The sequence below is a fragment of the Onthophagus taurus genome, chromosome 6 (assembly GCF_036711975.1).
Source record: "Onthophagus taurus isolate NC chromosome 6, IU_Otau_3.0, whole genome shotgun sequence".
Lineage (NCBI taxonomy): Eukaryota > Metazoa > Arthropoda > Insecta > Coleoptera > Scarabaeidae > Onthophagus > Onthophagus taurus.
Window position 1 is genome coordinate 10,666,972 of NC_091971.1, and position 19,752 is coordinate 10,686,723.

The 19,752-nt window shown below is 35.2% G+C and overlaps 1 protein-coding gene across 3 annotated transcripts in view; it reads right to left on the reverse strand.

Annotated features, from left to right (window-relative positions):
- LOC111424284 (capricious) overlaps positions 1-19,752 on the reverse strand; it is a 191,351-nt gene that overhangs the window by 19,593 nt on the left and 152,006 nt on the right. Inside the window, exon 1 of one of the 3 annotated variants that reach the window (XM_023057782.2) lies at positions 9,690-9,985. The exons of the other annotated variants lie outside the window; for them this stretch is intronic. Coding sequence (XP_022913550.1) covers positions 9,690-9,758 — 69 coding nt within the window. The 5' untranslated portion in view covers positions 9,759-9,985. Of the gene's footprint in view, positions 1-9,689; positions 9,986-19,752 lie in introns of those variants that run through there. 3 annotated transcript variants of the gene reach the window in all.

Consider the following 19,752-nt stretch of genomic DNA (forward strand, 5'->3'; position numbering starts at 1 on the left):
GCATTAAGTCAACGTGTATGCTCCTCTGGCGGCACTTTTTATCGTCCTCTTTAGTCTAGAATAAATCATGTAGATTATTCCGTACAATATGCGACACTATTCCTCCCGATAAAAATAATTACTAAAACCTGGGGCACGTAGAGCACATTATAGGGTAAAATGTGTATTAAAACGATAAAAAAATGTAACGATCACGAGACATGCACATTGTAAAAGCAAATTCAGAGCCAATATTGACACAATTTATTCTTTATATAATGTTAGCTACTCATTGTATAAATATTAAACCAATTTAACTATTTAAACCTTTACAAGTTTCATTTAGCTGGACGTCAGTGTTGGAAATTAGATAATTGCTCTGGCCGTTCTAGTGGACATGAATCATTCCGGATGCGCTGTTAAGCCATTAGAGACGTGGATTAATTATTATTTCTTGTTGCAAACCCGGGCATTTGTTTATATATTGCACGAGATCCGGGAGATTGCGGATCCACGTCCATCGGCTTGTATTGTCCTCAATAATTCTCACATAAACTGTAGGAAGCAATTTGTATTGTTCTACCACAGGACAGGTTCGCACTGGTATTCTTGGTCGAGAGATTTATCCCGCGTCTATTGTCGAGACGTTAACCGTAAATAGGAACGGACGTCTTTACCCGCGTAGTTCTACAGGAACACTCACGTTATCATCTTGGGAGTTGAGAAAGGAATTCTTGATAACGTCTATAACCGGTCGGTAGTCAATAACTTGCTTTTATCTCAATTGACTTAAATTTTATGGCACTTACAAGTTCTGTCAATTAGTTTTATTACTAAGGATAGATTTCATTAAAATATTTATTTATCAGAAAGTTTTTTATTCAATAGTTTTAAATCTCGCATTTAATACTACTCTTATAATATGATCTTACTACGCTTTGAGTTTGATACGATATCTACCAGTCAAGGTATTTAAGATATTATTAGTTCCAAATAAAGTTCTTGAGTTTTTAGATAAAAATTCTCAATTTTTAGGATTATACATATATCTCTCATTAATCGTAAGACATTTTTTAATCTCTTGGAATTGGTTTATGGCACCTCTTTCCAATAATCTTCAAGACTTGGATATTTAAAGTTAGACATAAAGAACAGAGCACCTATTTAGCAACGAATTTCTTGAGCAAACCATTTCTAATGAAATGCATAAAGGAATGTGATATATCCCAAAAATGCAGACTGCAAACTGCAGTTATCTAGTAAACATGCCATTAAAGAGCTAGAAGACAAGTGTTCGAAAGTGACTAATTCTTGGATGTTGCAGAAGAAGTGACAACCGCTTTAGATCCGTCTATTAAAACACCTTTTTGTTTTTGCTTTTAGCAACCCAAACTTCTCAAGACTAGATTTCGACTTATTAAGTTCATATTCGATTGGAGGTAAAACTACAAGATATTTCCGATTACATCAAAAACTTAAAATTGAAAGTTTGGTTAAAATTGAGAGTTCTAAGATGTGCGTTGTATAAGAATAAAAAGTTATTGTTGATCAATAAGATTATTGCACAGTGTTTGGTAGATACCGACAGTAATAAAATCTCGAATTGTACAGACACCTGTTTGTAATAAAAAGAAGTACCGTTATCGTTACTCCAACCTCTTCGCTGGAGATTACGAGAGAAGAGCAACACGAAGTGGGTTGGAATGATTCTTATGCTAGACATCTTACAGCGCAATTATCAATATAAATTTAAAATATTTTTCTCAATGCGATTTTACAAGCTAAATAAAATCTGTATGAAACACTTCTCGAATTACGCGAAAGAAATAAGAGATGTTTAATATTATGATAGCTTGATGCAGCATTTTGATATTATATTTCATAAAGTTATCTTAACCATTAATGTCTTTGTCTTCTAACATAATATATTGACACATCGCAAAAAAGTTGTTGTGCGCGTGAGACCTTTAGATTGATGTACTTCCAGACATTCTATTTTTATTGCTTTTAAATGTCAACTTCTTTTAAACTTTTATTGCTAGGCTCGTTTAACTCTGTGTTAACACCGCTAAATGGCATTTATAATTTTATTTAATTAAGACATAAGCAATTTAATGTAATCAATATAGACAAAAATATTGATGTAAAAAAAAATTATCTGATGTATCCTTAAATATAAAACTTAGTAGGGGTTGAGAACAAAGTCTAAAAGGTTAATGGACGAGCGTTTCAGACAATCGAACCGTGAAAGAAACACAATACCTACGCCTAGATAACCAAGGAGCCGTCGAAGTATCGCATTCTCAAACGTATACTAGTAATACCTTATGGTCGATTGGACAAGTCCGTGATCCATTCGGTTCGGAAGGCTTTCTACAATCTTAATTGTCTCGAATACCTCCCAAAGTACAACTCTCTTAAATTGACTTAAAGACCATCCCATCTACCGGCTTTCACTCGTCGTGTGATCGTTTAGGCAAGAAGCGTACATAAACGATCATTTGGTCCCTACTTTGTCTTCACTTGTGACTGTTGTTATTTCTTTCTTAAACGTTTACAAACGAGCCGATGCGTTCTGTAGCGAGATGATCGTGAAGTGTTTACACGTTTTGTTTTTTAAAGCGTTCTCTTATCGTCGGAATTTATCGCTCTATTTTTAAAACAGGCAAAGTACACTTTGAGGATTCGAGGAACTATTCTTTGTTCGGGGATCTATAAGTTGGCGTGTTACAGTTACTATGAAGTACCTTAGAGTTTACGCTGCGTGTGGGCGAAACATCGAACCGTTCGGCTCCATTGGTTATTGTTGCTATCAGCATAATTGGGTCAAGACATTCTACAATCTCGAGGATGTTCCGTATTACATCGATAACGACGTCGTAAAGTTTCAGTGGTACAGTTTGCAGAATTGTACAGGCTATCAAAACTTTGATAACCGATTGAGCTCCTATTTCAAAAACATTTCCCAAAACGAAGTTGCTTTAATAAACAAAATTTTTCACAACAACTTCTGGTTTGTGTTATTTAAGTTATAAATTAATGTGTAATTCTTGTTTACTCGATGATGTGAGATAATTAAACTGGTTGTTGGTGATTCGACCTTGGTTCGTGTCAAAAGTGTTGGTGCGATAATTTTCCTGTTCGCACCGCGTGTACTTGTCTTGCCATATTACTTTGTAAATGACGTATTTATGTATGTTTGATCGACACGTTGACGATTTTTTTTTTCTGGGTTAATGGAATCGAGAATCTCGTATGTATGGAAGCCGCGCAATTTCGGAAAGTCGACGTGTAATTGCGAAACTTGCACAAAAGGCAACCGATAAATCACGGTGTCCTACGTTCGTTAATGCAGCGGTTAACCGTTGTATAGTACGTTGTTGCATGCTAATAGGATTTTCTTCGGTAGTATTAATTTACTGTATTTTTTAATTCTTTAATTTAGGCCACCTTGAAATCAACTCAATTAATTATTTATACATACGAAGTTTTTTTGTACGTATTTATGATCTTGTTATATTGGTGAAGTATCAAACAAATGTTTCAAAGGCTATTGATCCATCTGCTTCTATAATTAGTGCATTACCCCGTATTCGTAACGCCGCATGAACTCAATAATTGGATATAGTGCAGCTTCGTTCTCATTATAATGATTCCCTTGTAAAATTTTCATTTAAAAATATTACTCCATTTTTTAACTCATACTTTAAAATAGTGCATGTATGATTAATCAAGAATCTCTACTTTCATAACAACATTATTAAGTCATTGCGAAGTTATTCCTTATTATTACAATCGTATTATTCGTGTACTTATTTACATAAGCAAACCCATGAATATTAATCGAACCATCAACGAACGTAAACTCGAACTATGTTTACCTTTTGAATAATTTGATTGGACATTTAGGAAGTTGGTTTTTGAAAAATCTTTATCTTAGTGCACAAGGATTCTATTGTATGTTAAATTCAAGAATTTATAATAACTTGAGTTATATCTTAAAAACGATAAGTCACATGGGTAACTTGAATTCTAATTTATCCCAGCAAAAGTTTTCTAAAGGAATTCAGTGGTAATTACCCGGTAATTTCAAGCTGGAAAGTTAGTTAACGACGTGCATCAACCGAGTCGTAATTCACAAAAAAAGAAATAGTTCGTTAGCGATGCTGGGTGCGTCGCTAAATGAAACGGTACAACGCGTCCTTGTGAGGAAGGCTGCCAAAAACACCTGGCACACTGGGTTGTGACGTTTCCGCTAATTCCGGATCCGGTGTGGTTTGGTTGTCGTGGGCGAAGAATGATAGGGGACACTGGAAAAATACGCGACATAAACAAACTGGAAAGCGCGGAAACAAAAATAGAGAAAACCTTGTCCCTACGAAACGACGGCGGCGGCGGCGGTTCGTCGTTTTGCATAGGCTTTGCATAAACTGCAAAGGTGGAATATTAATGTCCCGTATGTCATTTCTATTTATAAAACCGTGGCGCGTTAGCTCAGCGAGAACGAACGAACGAACGTTCGTTGCGAAAACTCGGCCGTAAATTCAAATCAAACCGGAGCTAGACAAAGCTGCAGACGTGCCAAAAACGCGCGGCTCAAATCCCCGGCTTTTGATGAATATTTAAGAGAAATGGATGATGAATGGATTAGCGTTATGTCGAAGAAGTATTATTGGAAACTCGTTTGCATCGATGGCCAATAAAAACGTTACGAGTAAATAAAAAAAATCGTTATGTATCGCCAATCTCTTTCCTTATCCTTATGCAAAGTCAGCCGTTCCCAAACTGTATTCAACAAATCATCACCAAGTATTTTAGAAGAAATTGTTATGTTGAATTTATAGAATAATGATGCTTTTAACACAACAATGTTACGATAAATTACGAGAAATCTTCAAATTATACGCTGGCGACCTTGAGATTGTATAATCTCGGCTGCTAATTTCCTTCTGAAAATATTCCAGAAATACATTCCGTTATGATTTCACATTTACTACTGAATGCTCTCCAAACTTGTTTATTATAGCAAATGAAATGAAGGAGTTTCAGTTTTGAATCCTTTCAGGTAATTACGCACTAAACGTTATTATCATTCACAACTTGTTAAAGGATTATTGTAAATGATGTTGCGTACTCCGACCCTGCACTGCTTTAGTCCAAATTGCACAATAGCTTTCCTAACAGTTGAAAAACAACTTCAATTATAAATTTATGATTAAATTTTACGTTTACGTTTTAATGCGATTTTGATAAAGAAGGAAGTATAGCTTATACAACGTTAGGAAGGAAGCTAAATTAATGAGATATCAAATAAATATTAAAGGATCATTAAAAAACGTTCTTTAATTGAATCAATCGCTTAATGAAAACCCCAACAACGGAATAAACTTTTAAGTGGTTGAAAAATAGGGAGAAAGAAGGAAAGTAGGGAGGGAAATCTTAGGAACTAGAGACTTTAAAAACGATATAACAGATTTTATTCTTTCAATTACAAAATACGCTTTGTAATTGTGTGTGTCTTTTGAGGTGTATTTCGAAAATTTTATGGAGCAATCACAGAAGATTTTCATTAGGTTATCAGTTACACCTGCAAGCAAGGGAATCTCTTCAGTTGAAAACAACTAAGTCAAACTGGGCTGTGAGTATTAAGTTAGAACCAATTTTCAACTTTTTTGTAACTAAATTCACAGGAATGTTCAGTTAGGCAATTTTGAAAGAGACAAGAACGAAAGTTTCCTTTGCATGCTTAAAGTAAGGCCAGATTTCAATATATCATAACATAGTCTGAGAGAAAGCGCGAGTTAACACGTTGGTTATCAAGTTAGTGGCACGGTTCTACTAGAGTTATGAGGTATGGATGTCAAAGGGGTTGAAAACTTGGTAAATCATAGATAGATATACTAAACGTACACATAATCAAATTGCAAAACTTTCGCCTATGGCCATAACATGGTGTAGGTATATACAATTTTGACAAATTCTAGTTTTAGATCAATGGCCCTATACTAATTTTCTGCTCGTTCTCACACTGTCTCCATCATAAGTATTAATAAGTTCGTTTTTCTTCGCCTACCCATAACAATAACGTCGCCGGTGATTAAGCAAGTACATTGACAGTGTTTTTATGACTCGTTGTTGAAATTTGCTTGGCAGTCCTGGATGTCTGTTAGATTGACATGTCCGCTAAAGTCAATGAAAATCAATGATCAAATACCTTTATTTATTGAAATTGAAAATTTCTTGTAAATTTTATTGTTGTAATCTGTCAGAATTGTAGAATAGAGTTTTCTTTGTTAACATTTCAAGATTATCGTGCTAGCATTTCGAAATGGAGTAGGTGAACATTGACCAAAAAGAGATAAAAATGCTTCAGTATAGTCTAACAATTTTTTTGCACATGTTTTACATTGCACGTTCCAAGGTATTTGTTTTATTTATAACACTCCGAGGCATCTCGGATTTTCCTATATCGTTCGCACATGCTTTCTCTGCCTAACACTTTCTTTTGTGGATTGGGTCAATATTTGTTTTCAATTCCAAAACGTTTAGTTTGCGCTTCTTTGTTTTTACATATCGTGAAGTACTAGGTTCTTCCGTGCGATCTAAACCTTTATCTTGAAATAAATCTTTAGATTTCAAAATAATTGATAAACCATTTCTTTACATTGCTCTTGATTCTATAATTAAAATATTTCAGTGATATAGAATATGTTATCGGGATACAGAGCAAAATAAAATACGAACCTCAACTATACGCCATTTTCTATCCCATAGATTTGAATTAAATTTACGTAATACGGTTTTATTAATGGGATTTGGAATACCCTAAATGGTTCGCGGGGTATTTATAAGCCTTTCAGTAATCTTTAATATTCTTTGAAAAAGAACTATGTTTATCAAAAATTTAAACAACTTAACTGCACGATGACAGGATTTAAGTTAAAAAACAAGACTTGGTTAGATTGGTGAATATTCTATCATGGTTTTAATAAGATCTGGAAGATTTTTTCAGTATTTAATTTTGTTCCCAAACCCAAATTGTATTAAATTTTCAATTGTACTCTAATAAAAAAATAGTTATCTTTTGTATTGAGTCGCGCATCCAATGTTGGAAAAGAAAATAAAAAGTTCTCATCTCCAAATCTGGAAGGGATCAAATAGAGAAACAGAATAACGAGGATTATCTTGTGAGTGACGATGCTACTTTAGAACCCACACTAAGTTTTCCAAGGGCATTCTTTGCTGAAAAAAAATTTAGAGTAAAATAAGCAAGAACCAGTTAATTGAGCTAATATTTTGTTAATAGTGATAATAATGTCTATAAAATGTATAAAGCATCTTGGTAAAAACGTTTGAGAAGCACTGTGCCAACCAATCAAACAGAATTTAAATAAATCGTTTGTGTGAACTTTAGAACGAACAGCTTGCCTTTAAAACATGTTGAATTGGCGCCTAGAACATTTTGTTTTTCATTCACGCTCCAAGGTGATCGTACTCGAGTGTTTATTATGAAACGTATTATAAACTTGTATTTTTAGTTATTCTGCAAGCTATATGGGTTCGTACGGAAAATGAATCAAATAAAAACTTTACATATAAAAATTCGTGTTTTATAAGCTATAATATAATTATAATATACATTCTTTGGTTAGATATTCCATATGGTAAGCGTAATATATGGTTAACCACAAGGTTACGACTCTGATTTTAGCCTAGTCGTAACAAATATTATTGTACTCGCGAGGAATGCAACTGCCAATGTAATTATTTAGACGTTGTGGATAGATGATACAGGTTCAAAAAATAACATGATTATCGGACGTAAAAGATTAAAGCATATTTACATTTTAAAAGTAAACTATACCTACAAAATTAGGTACATTAAATAAAACTCAACCTCGAAATATAATTTAAAGCTAATATAATTTGAAATATAACTTTGCACAGTGTTAAAAAGCACTGTATATGAAACAAGCGTACATAAAAATTTGGGGTTGACGTTTTAAACAACATTAACAGAGGTATGCACTTTATGTAATGTCGTTGCAAAACAACTATCGTAAAAAAGTTTGCTATATTTGCTAACTCTAAAATATACGTAACTCGATGTGAACATTTCGAATAAACACACAAAGAATTTACAGCCTAATCAATGAGTAATACAAAAGTTTTCAATCTTCTGTTTAATAAACCAATACTAACAATAAGTCATCCATTCTGAGAAAATTTCTATTTTTACTTTGTTTTATACTTAATCAATAAACCAACAAAATCGAACTCAAAACCGAAGGTTATTAATGAAGTAAAATGTAAATACACGATTAATAAATATTCTGCATATCATGGTCTCCGTTCAAGTTTAAGGAACATATCTGCAAATTTCATCTTCGAATGCAGCTGTGAGAAGACCTCCAAGACGTGAAGTATTAAAGGGAACAGGTAGATAAGATCTCAAACTTGTTTTCATGAATGAGACCGACTTGGTTCTTGGTTGAGAATTTTATTCAATGCGATCTCTTTTTCGTTCACGTATATTCGGAGGAAAAGATCGAAACTTGGGCTTCACCCTTACTCGCTAGCTTGGATTACCACTTTTATGAAAGATGAAAGTTTCGAAACGAATTTTGCGTTTCTCTTTCGTACCCAGAAGGGTCAGATACTAATTATTAGGAAAATGGTAGGGTGCATAACTAAAGCGTTCATTGTCTCCCGAGGGAGTTTGGGGTCTCTCCCCATATACACACACTCATACAGACACGTCGTATTGTAATTGGAAATGATATTGTGTTCGTCTGCGCCGGAATTAATTTGCGATAATTGGCTTTTCGAACGAGTTTTTCGTAATATGTATAATTGGTTTTGTAACGAGCATAACGAATGTATATTATCTGCATATGCATTTAAGTTAATTTTATTTTATGGCAGGTGGCTTAATTGTCATTTTATGTAAGATATAATAAAAAAAAAAGAGGTTGAAAAGTAAAAAACTTGAATAATATGTTTATATTAATATAGTATACATAGACTAACGGTATGCGAAGGCTAAATTATGCGCGTGATGTTATGGCAGAATTGATTGGGGAATGTTCAATCTATAGACAATAATGGTTTGTTGCTAAAACAATTATGGAAAGTGATGCGTATATCCACGCACAATCGATACCAAATCACCAAATCACTTAATATACGTAAAATGATTCAATTTCCAGTGAAATATTGAATATCGAACAATCCTGTTTTTATTTTTCCCGGCCATATAGGGTCAATGTACGATAAAGTTTTCGATAACGCACACGGTAAAATAAACATCTCTCGATAGGTATGCGTTGGCACAATACAATGGAGCTAGGTGGTGGTGGTGGTTGACGTCGTCTGGGAAAACTCACGCATCGATTTCATATTTCATTATTGCACCTCGGGCGAGATGATTCGACGCGTCCATTGGGTGGTCTTTTGTAATGATAATGCCGCCGCCGCCAGTCCAGATGCGATGCTGCGTAATGGGAAAAGGAACAAAACGGCCTCCGCCTGTTCCTCTTTGCCGTGAGCTAACTATAAGTTTACTGACCCTACTTCGCAAGCAGAACGCAATAAAAAGAGGTAAGATGCAAAAAGACCCTCACCTGAAGATGGCCGAGGTGAGAAAATTTCAAATTAAGAAATTTTTTATTTCTTAAAATCTTTTTAAGTATTATAGTTTTTGTACTTACTTCTTTCCTGGTATTACGTCTGGCGGGGTGTATCGATAAAAAATCCGTCCGAACGCCACTCACAAACATAGCAAAATACGTTTTAAATAAATCCAAAAAAAAGATCCACACGTCCAGAAAACAAAAGAAAAATTAGAAACAAAACGCGGCGAGGCGTCGCACACTTAGTTCATTTTTGTTTTGATGCGAAAACGATATCGGAATCGGGCTGTCGGTTTTCGTCCCAACATCAACTCTCCGAAGTTGGGTTTCGACTGATCGCAATGCGCTCGGCCGCCGGACGAGTTGCTGTGTGCGCTTTGTCGCCTCCTAGCGAACGGTTTTTGAACCAACGGAGAAAGACTGATAGAGAGAGAACAACTATCAGGACGGTCGACTTCGCTGTGGTGCCCTATAGCTTCCCTATTGTAAGGGAAACCGCCCCTGTCTGACGGATTAGCAAACTTGGATTCGAAGAAAATACCCTTTCTAAGGAGGGTGAGAACATTTCCGATAAGATTTCGTGGAAAATATTTAATGTATTACTAAGATAGTTTACAATTACAACTTTTGTGCCTTAGGATTTTAAACATAAACATCATAATAGGAAACATTTGCTTTTTTAATGAAACTTGGTATGAGTCATCCTTTTACGTAGAATAATAATGCAACACTACTTTTTTTTTGCACAAAAGTGTTTGTGTTTTTTGTAAGTTTTAGACTATGAAACTACAACGAAAGTGTTAATTTTCTCGATAAACCCGCAAAAGACATTTGTTGTGCCCTTCACCAGGAAACGAAAGTTCGATGGAGTAATCCGCCCAACTATCCAAGGTGAAGAAATTCCTTTCTCAAAGGATGTCAAATATCTAGGAGTAATCCTAGACAAAACCTTATCCTTGAGGAATTGTCGCAGTCTCTGTGGAAAAAATTGAGGTCTTACCCCTGAAAGACTGTACTGGCTCTATGTGAATGTGGTTAGACCTATGATCACCTACGGAACAGCAACCTGCTATAGGAAAGTCCGACAGACTTCAGTTATCAGTAAACTTTCACGAATTCAACGAGTAGCTGGATTGGCAAACTCTGGTGCGATAAGCACAACGCCAACTCTAGCAATTGACGTTCTGCTTGGCTTATCTCCTCTGCATTTGCATATAGAGAAAGTGGCTAGAACAACCACTTACAGATATAAGCAATATACTCAAAACTGTTCCGACATGTCTTACCAATGGGCTGCGGAAGACATTATAAGCACTGATACTGTGCTATAATGCCGTCAGATTTTTCGGGATCACTATCCATCCTGTGTATCATTTGCGATGGTCAAATATAGGATTGGACTGTGGGCTGAAGAAAGACTTCGCCGATTCCTTAACTTTAGCATAAAGTATTCCAGCAATAATACTTAGAGTTCCACGTTGAAGCGCAAAAATTCTCTTTGCTTGTAGAGTATGACCCTAACAATCATGACATACCAGATATGTGATTGAAGCATATTTAAAAATAAACTGTTCGGACATAACCATAAGACAACCTCTCCTGCAGCAGAAATAATATCACTAATCTCGTCAGCCAAATAAGGTTAATATTTGGAAGATAGCCAACCATTTATGTAAATTAGAAAGCGGATCGGTCCTAATGAATAATCGTAAATTCCTGCCTTGAAAGAAGAAGTGATTCTTTTGACGAAAACTTATAATATACCAATTTAGCACTAACTTTGACAAAATCTTAGTGTAGACTTTCTTTTTGATATAGGGATAATAATATAATAGATCCATTGAATGGCGCAGAAAACATTGAAAAATACAGACATCAATTGAATAGTTTGGTCACCCATAGAAACCATAAACGCCTGGAATTGAGTGTTTTCATGTTAATATCGCAAAAGACACGGTATGATCTGGAAGCTTCTAGTTTTAGTTTTATTTCTAATAACACCAACCATGAAACCCTGCAAATTTATATCACTTAATCTTGCACTCTTTTTGCACTGCTTCACTTCGAAGTCTTTTTATGGTGATCTTAATGATGATCTGAAACTTTAAAAGTTTTGCCAACCCAACCCAATCGAACTCAACCCAACCCAACATAACCCAACCGAACCCCAAAAAGTTGCATTCTTTTTGCACTGCTTTACTCCGAAGTCTTTTCCTGGTGATTTTAATGATTCTGTTGGGTTGGGTTGGGCCAAAAATAGGACAATAAAACTTTAAAAGTTTTCTGAAACTGATCCAACCCAACCCAAAAAAAACCCAAACAGTTGCATTCTTCTTGCACTGCTTTACTCCGAAGTCTTGGTGATTTTAATGGTTGGGTTGGGTTGGAACAAAAATGGAACAGTGAGAAAATTAACTTCATTAGTCCCAAACGGAGTACATATGGTGTGTTTTTCAAATTTAGTGGTGATTGCTTGCACTGAAAAAATGTTACCCTTTCTAAAGAATACTAGATTTCAATGAATACAGTGTCACAGAGCACTTATCAGTATGAACCAAGTGGGCTGTATCTCACTCAGAATTGAATCAACCAAATCTATGCATAATGTCACAAATTGCAAGTGCATATTTCGTTTTGATATAACCTGGTAAGTTCACTGTAAGTTCTTTCTGTCCCCCAAGATGCCACAACTTTGACTACATTATTTAAGCCAGTTCATTTTCGTAGGTCTTCAATTAATATGTGGTTTACATCCAGTATCTTTTTTTGAGTTACTTTGAGCTTCGTGGCAGTGGCAACCGTTAATCTTAAAGATTCAGAGCCGTATGTTATAACCGGCAGCACGCACTGTTTGAAAGCGTTTCTTTTCAAACATATGAGAATATCGTTCTTGAAAATGTATTTAAAGTTCTCGTAGGTTGCCCATATCGCTCTCGATACACGAACTTTATGGCCAAGATCATAGCTGTCAACCTACTCAACCTCATTATCACCAATGTTGATGTTAGAACTGGGAACAAGATTTGTTCTAAATTTTAATTTCCTCATATTGCTTCCACACACTTTCTGTAATGCGTTCAAGATCAGTTACATCTCTTCAAGGTTACCCAAAAAAAACATAACTTAGGGCAAAAAGATGCATCGTCGAAAGAAGAAATCCTCCTTTTTTGAAAAGTTTGTCAATTATATTTTTTAAAAAGAATAGATACATTAAAATCTCATATTTTTAGAACAAAATTGATAAAGAATCTACTTTGATACATTTTTTATTTGGTACCATCACGTTATATCGTTTGTATGCCGTAATGATGACATGAAAATGCAATATTGAATCACATTTGCCTTCATACATACTCGTATAAAGAAAAATGAGTGTGATTCAAAACTACCTGACAAATCTGCATATTTCGAATAAATGAGTAAATTGCTGTGTTGTTCATCAGCTTTACTAAAGTTCATTACTATTTTCTGAGTGTTTCAATATTACAGGTTAATTAATTCTCGTAACGTGAATTACTTTAATAATTATATCAAAATTGTAGTTATTATCATCTTGAATATCAAGTACAGCACATAATAATTTAAAAAAATACATTTTATTAAAGTTTAGAGTTTACCTCTCGAATCTACACAGCATGTTAATTAAATTTTGATTATAATTTCTTAACTAATTCCGGATTTCCGAACTCTCTCTCTCTTTCTATTAATATTTCGAGGAAAACTTTCATTACCTCTATTACCATTAAATGAATACAGCTGATTTTTATAAGAACTGAATTTGAATATAGCTTCAATTTCAAATAATGATGTCTTTAAAAGTGACAATAACCAATAATTAGAAACGTATATATTTCTTTAAGCAAACACTCCTAAATAAACAGGTATAATATTTGAAGTGGGGTGCTACTAAGAAATGACAGCTCATAAACTCTTTCCCAAAAGGATTTGAAAAAGCCGCTTGCAGATGCGAATATAATAAAACAACAACTGTTCATTTCACAGTTAGTTGCTTTGACTGGTAGTTTGTTGGTATAATGAACAAGGGTTTTACGAACAAAGGGTGTGGTCAAAGGGTTTGTAACCCCTTGACCATTTCTAAACCCTATAGAATTTTCCATGGTTATGAAGATTATTTGTAAAATTTTTTTTCTAAGAAGTTCCAACGTAATAATGATAATTTCTTGTTGCAAATTTGTGATATAAAAAATGGAAAAACTCATTTTGAGTAAGTAAAAATGTATTATAATAGCTGTGGGGATATGGGTAAAACATCTACGTTCGCGGATAACGGCAACAAAAGCTCTACAGATTTATGTTTATCCGCGTTGACAGTCGAGTGAATATTTGCGCTTTGCGGTACTTCATCCGAGTAAAGGGGCATACGCATGTGCCGTACAAAAGGCGCAATCTTTTAAAACCCTTCCGTATATACAATACGCCCACGAAACGAAGACATTGTGAGAACAGACGTGTGACACCTGGCATGTGTTATATGAATAGACTGCATCATTGGTGTTAAATCGCTTGGTGTAAAAGAAGTGTCTATCTTAGAACAAGATCAAACAAGCACCTGACAAGGATTATCCAATGAAACAATCTCTAAATCTAACAAGAACATTATTATTGATATTGTAAAAATGAATATATTAAATAACTATTCATGTCAAACGAAATATTTGGTTTACCGAAATTAGACAATTACCCAGACAACAATGGTCGATATCAGCATTTCACGCCAGTCTGTATCAAATTCCCTAGTGGATACACTAGGTTCAGCAGAAGGGGAGAGTTGAATTACACATTGAAATACGTAGCTATAGTGTTGTACTTCTATAACACTACACAGATTATAGTTGTGTGGAAGTAGAAATGCGCATGTGTGTGTCATGTTGGCTTTATCTAACCCCTAACCCTTTCGCCCTTGTTAAACATACAGGTGAACAGTTGCAGTTAAGCACCCATTACTCCCATTTAATCCGGCAGCTCTCTCGATTATAGTTGAAAAACAGCGCGCGCTATTTTTGGGACGACTGCAGTTCTACAAATTTCACGTGGCAGCGTCGAAAAAACAAATTTCCATTTCGTTTCATGTTGGAAACGTGCACGTTTAGTTACTGTGTACGTTTAATTGTACTAACTATTTCGTAGGAAAACTGATAGATTTGACTAATGGCATTGTACATCGTCACCTCGCTGTCTCAGGCTTCAGGGAGGGACTCTGCTAAATTTGAACTTGAACAGTTTGTAGCTGAAGGCACCACCGAAGTTTACCATAATTAATTAGTTTACTGTACAAGAACGGCGTCGAAGCTGTATTAGCGAACTTACGATGAAGGGTGTAAAATAATAATATTTTTGCAGGCTAAAGTTAGTTTGTTGAAAGTTTGCGTATTAATTGGTCGCAAATTGCAACGGGGAAGAAAATGTTTTTAAGACTTAATTAGATTGTAATCCAATCTAATTTGATGTTTTATCTTGACTGCAATAATAAAACTTGACCTAGATAGGCTCGTTTCTATTTGTTTTCTGTAATACCTCGGGAAAGAGGAACACGCCTGTTCTCTTTAAGAAAACTGGAGCAAGATATTGTTATCTTATTTATACTCGTTGACTCATCTTAGTATTAAAGCTTCATGATGCAACGCTATTTAAAGAGATAAAAATTTCTTTTTTGATTCTACAAAGAAAAAGAATTAAAAAGAAATACAAATATATTGAATGATTTATGACAATAATAGAATAACCAGGAAGTTGCAACCCCCAATTCACTATAGCTACCGCGTTTAAACATCCTGTTTTATTGGTCTGTTGTCCAAACTGTGTAAATACCACCCAATAAAAGTTTCACTTTTATTTTGGGGACGAGGAAGTACGGCTTACCAAGAAAAAAAATTCATTGTCAGGTCGTAACTCAACCATTAGACCCTTGGAATTAAGATTTTAGTGAGTCCCACCTGGAGGGTAGTCATTTCGGTTATAGATTTGGGTCAGGTATACAGGTCGGGTGCTGCGTTTGGGGTGATAATTCTTCACCACCACGGGGTGGCCGTAAGTCACGTCTTCCATGGTCCAACTACCATAATTCCCGTTGAAAAGGGAAAGGCGGCAAGTTCTTTTTCAAGGTTTTCTCTGAACCCGATTTCATCGGACGCCTTTTCACGGAAATCCAACTGCGATGCTACGATACCGGGAGTCATTTGCATGGATTTGAATATATTCGCGGGGCCGGTCGTACTTTGCGCTGTAATTGGAAAGTTTCTTCTGTCGCGACTCCGCCCGTATTATTAATGTTTTGTTATTCAAATTGGCTAGTTGGGTTTTGAGTGGAAACCCGAAGTTGTTCCCGCTTATTTCAACCGATCTCTTTTGAACTAATTGGACTTGAAATCTTCTTTCTCAACTCAATAAAATTTTTTTAATAGGTCAAAGTAGATTAGAAACATTCGTTTTTAGTAGTCATACTTTAAAAATTCGTATCTTAACTTTATTGTTGCACATTTTGTTAGGGGGGGAGCGTTTAAAGACCAAGCTTATAACACTTTGTGGGTTGGAGACTTCAACTCTCGCAATTTAGAGCGTTTAACGTGAAAATTTTATCACTTAATTGCGTTACCGTGTGTTACTAAACGGCTGGAGGCACCCCCCGCGGGTCAATATTGCCACTTTACAGTTAGTTCCACGACGAGGCAGATAAGCCCGCAAAATTTGCTCATCCAACATTAGCTCTGATAACAAACCGTAATACCGGGCGTGTTATACGCGTCCGAATTACTTAACACGTGCGTTACCAACCCCCGCAAAGTCCTCTCACTTCCTCTCCCGACTAATTCCAAAACCACCAGTTTGTGATTATTAGTAGTTTAACCCGATAATATACATATACAAGCTTATTTGATAATCCTATAATACAATTTAATTGCTTAAAAACTGTTTTTAAGATATATTTTACTTCTTAAGATATCCTGGTACCCACATAGTCATAAACAACGATAAAAAATAATCTAGTGTCACATCATCATTTTTTTTTCTTGTTACAAATTAGAAATTCTAGTCAGGCTACACGTCCTCGCCAATCAATTTTTATCAGATCCTCACATCAACCCGCGGTCTAATCCTTCCCTTTCTCGCTTTCGCCTTTCGGACAACCTTCGTCCTTATATGCGGACGTTCCCCGCATATCTTAGGGGTCTCCATAAAGTGACCTAACGTCTACATAACGACACTAGAACATCTCCTACGACGAGAAGGCCTTTGTCGAGCACGTAAATAATTACGTTACCTCGGAGAATCTCCGGGGGCACCGGAGTTTGCTCGTACGGTTCTGAATAAAAACGGAACCCGGACCCGGCACGACGCAGACAAAGGACACATTTACATATAAATATTAAAACACGTACGGACGTAAATAAAAATAGAATTAAAACTGGCCCACATACGAATGAGGTTTAAAGTGGTCGGTGATCAAGGGGGAGACGACTTTAAGACGTTTCTCGAATACTAAACAGGTTAGACGATTCAAGTACCGGGTGCACTTGAAATTTAACTAAGGTGAGCTAAGCTGCTGGATCACATTCAAATTGATTTATACTCAAAAATAGGTTATGATTAAAATATAATAGTTATCTTAGAATGTTTTGGTGAATTATAGACTTCGATGGCATTGTATACTGAGAACTCAAAATTACTATAAACGGTCTAGAATTACATGAAGATGCAACGAATCGTTCTAGACTGGTTATAGCCTTTGTTGCGAGCTTAAACATTCTTACTTAACTTGTTATAGTTATTTTCGTTTCTTTTTGCTGATTTGTTTAATGGATAACAAACTTTATCTCTGTGTGTCATATTAATGTGCAAAGTATTACTGCCCACATTGATTATGTCTTGATCACATTCGAATCTAACATTTTTGATATTATTATGGTCAGTGAAACATGGCTTAAACCCTCTCTCCCCTCAGCGATTGTTTCATTTCCTAATTATAGTCTTTTGCGAAACGATCGTCTGTTCTCGCGAGGTGGGGGAGTGGGTTTATTTATTAGAGACACCCTGCGTGCTACGATTGTCTAATCCTCCGATGGGTCAGTTCAGGAGGCTGAATTCATACTTGTGGAACTGAAAAGTTCCTACAATAAGTTATTACTTGGCGTTTTTTATTGTCTTCCTCTTGTTAACTAGTTTGATCAAGTGAAGGAAACCCTTGAGAGGCACTCTTTTAATTATAACACTATTCTCCTGATGGAAGATTTCAATACTTGTCTGCTACAAAATGGCTCACGCAGTGATAAATTTCACTTCATTGCTTCCTCATTAAATTTGTCCATCATTGCCTCCTTTTGTGTTAAAAACTTTTTGTTAAGGGATGATGGAAAGATAATGTCGATAAGAATCTAGAACGATTTGGGAGAGTTCGAAGTTTAGGTTTATCACCTTGTTTATTTTCGTTATTACAGGTGCTGCTAATTAAAGGGGTTCCTTTAGTTGTCAACAGATATTTTATGACTAGTTTAGGTGTGGGCTTTGGGCAGATCAGTCCATTCTGGTAAACCTATTGTCACCGTATCAATCGATAGGGGACTTCGCAACATGACATCCACTTTGTAAAACTGCCTTATCGTAGTAAGCACAAAATGTACATCTACTATATGGGATTTTAGTAACGGCATCGATGTTTATAAATAGTCTAGAAATACATGGAGATGTAAAATCACTTCAACATTACTGATTTTTGGAGAGTAAAAAATATTCAGATGACGAACTCTGAAACTTTTGAATGTCAATTTAAAGAGAACGTGTTTCTTAGATTTTAGCACTAAGAGAATGTTGAATAAGAAAATTTTCTGAACCTTAGGCATTCTTAACCTAAAAGACACAATTTTTAGTCATTGTTACTAATACACAAGACAAAGTTTTCAATTTTCCACCAACAGCAAACAATTGTTGTAGTTTTTAGCAGAGAAAAGGTTATCTCTGGATTAAATTCGGGTTGTACTGGAATAAAACGATTCGCGGGCTGCGCTAAAAATAAACAGGCTATCGCTTGGATACTACCACTATTTCCTTAGCTTATTTTTCCAGGGTATCACTTACCAAAAACATATGCATATGTGGAATAAGGCAAGAGCTTTCAGATAGATAAGCACTTTTAAAGAACTTCTACGATTTAGCCAGGAAATGGTGACTTGACAGGAGTACTCATTGACCTGAAAAATTTTCTTAGGTTGGGATTTCTGCATTCACCTAAATTCTTTTGGATTGTTTATGAAACAATAAGAAACAATGAACTTCTCTAGAATTACATGGAGGAATTGGACATGAATTCCAAGTCTATTTTTTTAAGGAGTTCTTTACGTTATCACTATTTCCTATTTTCCTGGATTGCTGAACAATAAAAATTGCTGTTAGAAAGTTTTAGATTTCGTATAATAGTCCAGAGGGGTTTGGAGGAAAAGCTGTTTGTAGGGCTTCATTACATTTTCTACCTCAACATTTTTTTCCTTCCCACGGAGCTATAATCTATCTTTGTTACTTTTAGTTGCAAACTCTTAGCACATGACAAAAGTTAGATTAAGCAATAAGATATAATCAAGCAATTTAGATAAAAGCAGTTGCTTTGTTTAGATATTTCCCCAGAATAAGATAGTCCAAGAAAATATTATTAACATAACGAAATGAATTCGCATGAAGTCCTCACATATGCTTAGTGTTGTGAAAACGTCAATATAGAATATAAGTACTCAATTTGGAGATATCCCCTAGTTTTTCTGCCTACACTTATTAATAACAACTGTTTAGTACGTCATTCTAGCAACGCTTTCCGCTTTAGGTTTTATTTTTGTATAAATAATTTTTGAAATGATCTAGATAACAAAATATTTCATTAAAGATGAAAATAAAAAGAAAAGTGTTTAGCGGATGCTATGTGAGCGTCGACAACTCCATGTCCTTTCGCTTAATGGTTCCCGTTTTACGTATCATTAATTATGCTCTAAAAGTAGAAACGAGCCCTGATAAGGGTTGAATAAGATAAATGGTGTGTAGGTGTCCTGGGGTTGGTGTAAAATGCATGCGATACTGCGATGCTTTCAAAAGTTTACAGTAGAGCGTTAAATCCGCAACAATAGAAAATAATGAAGTGTGT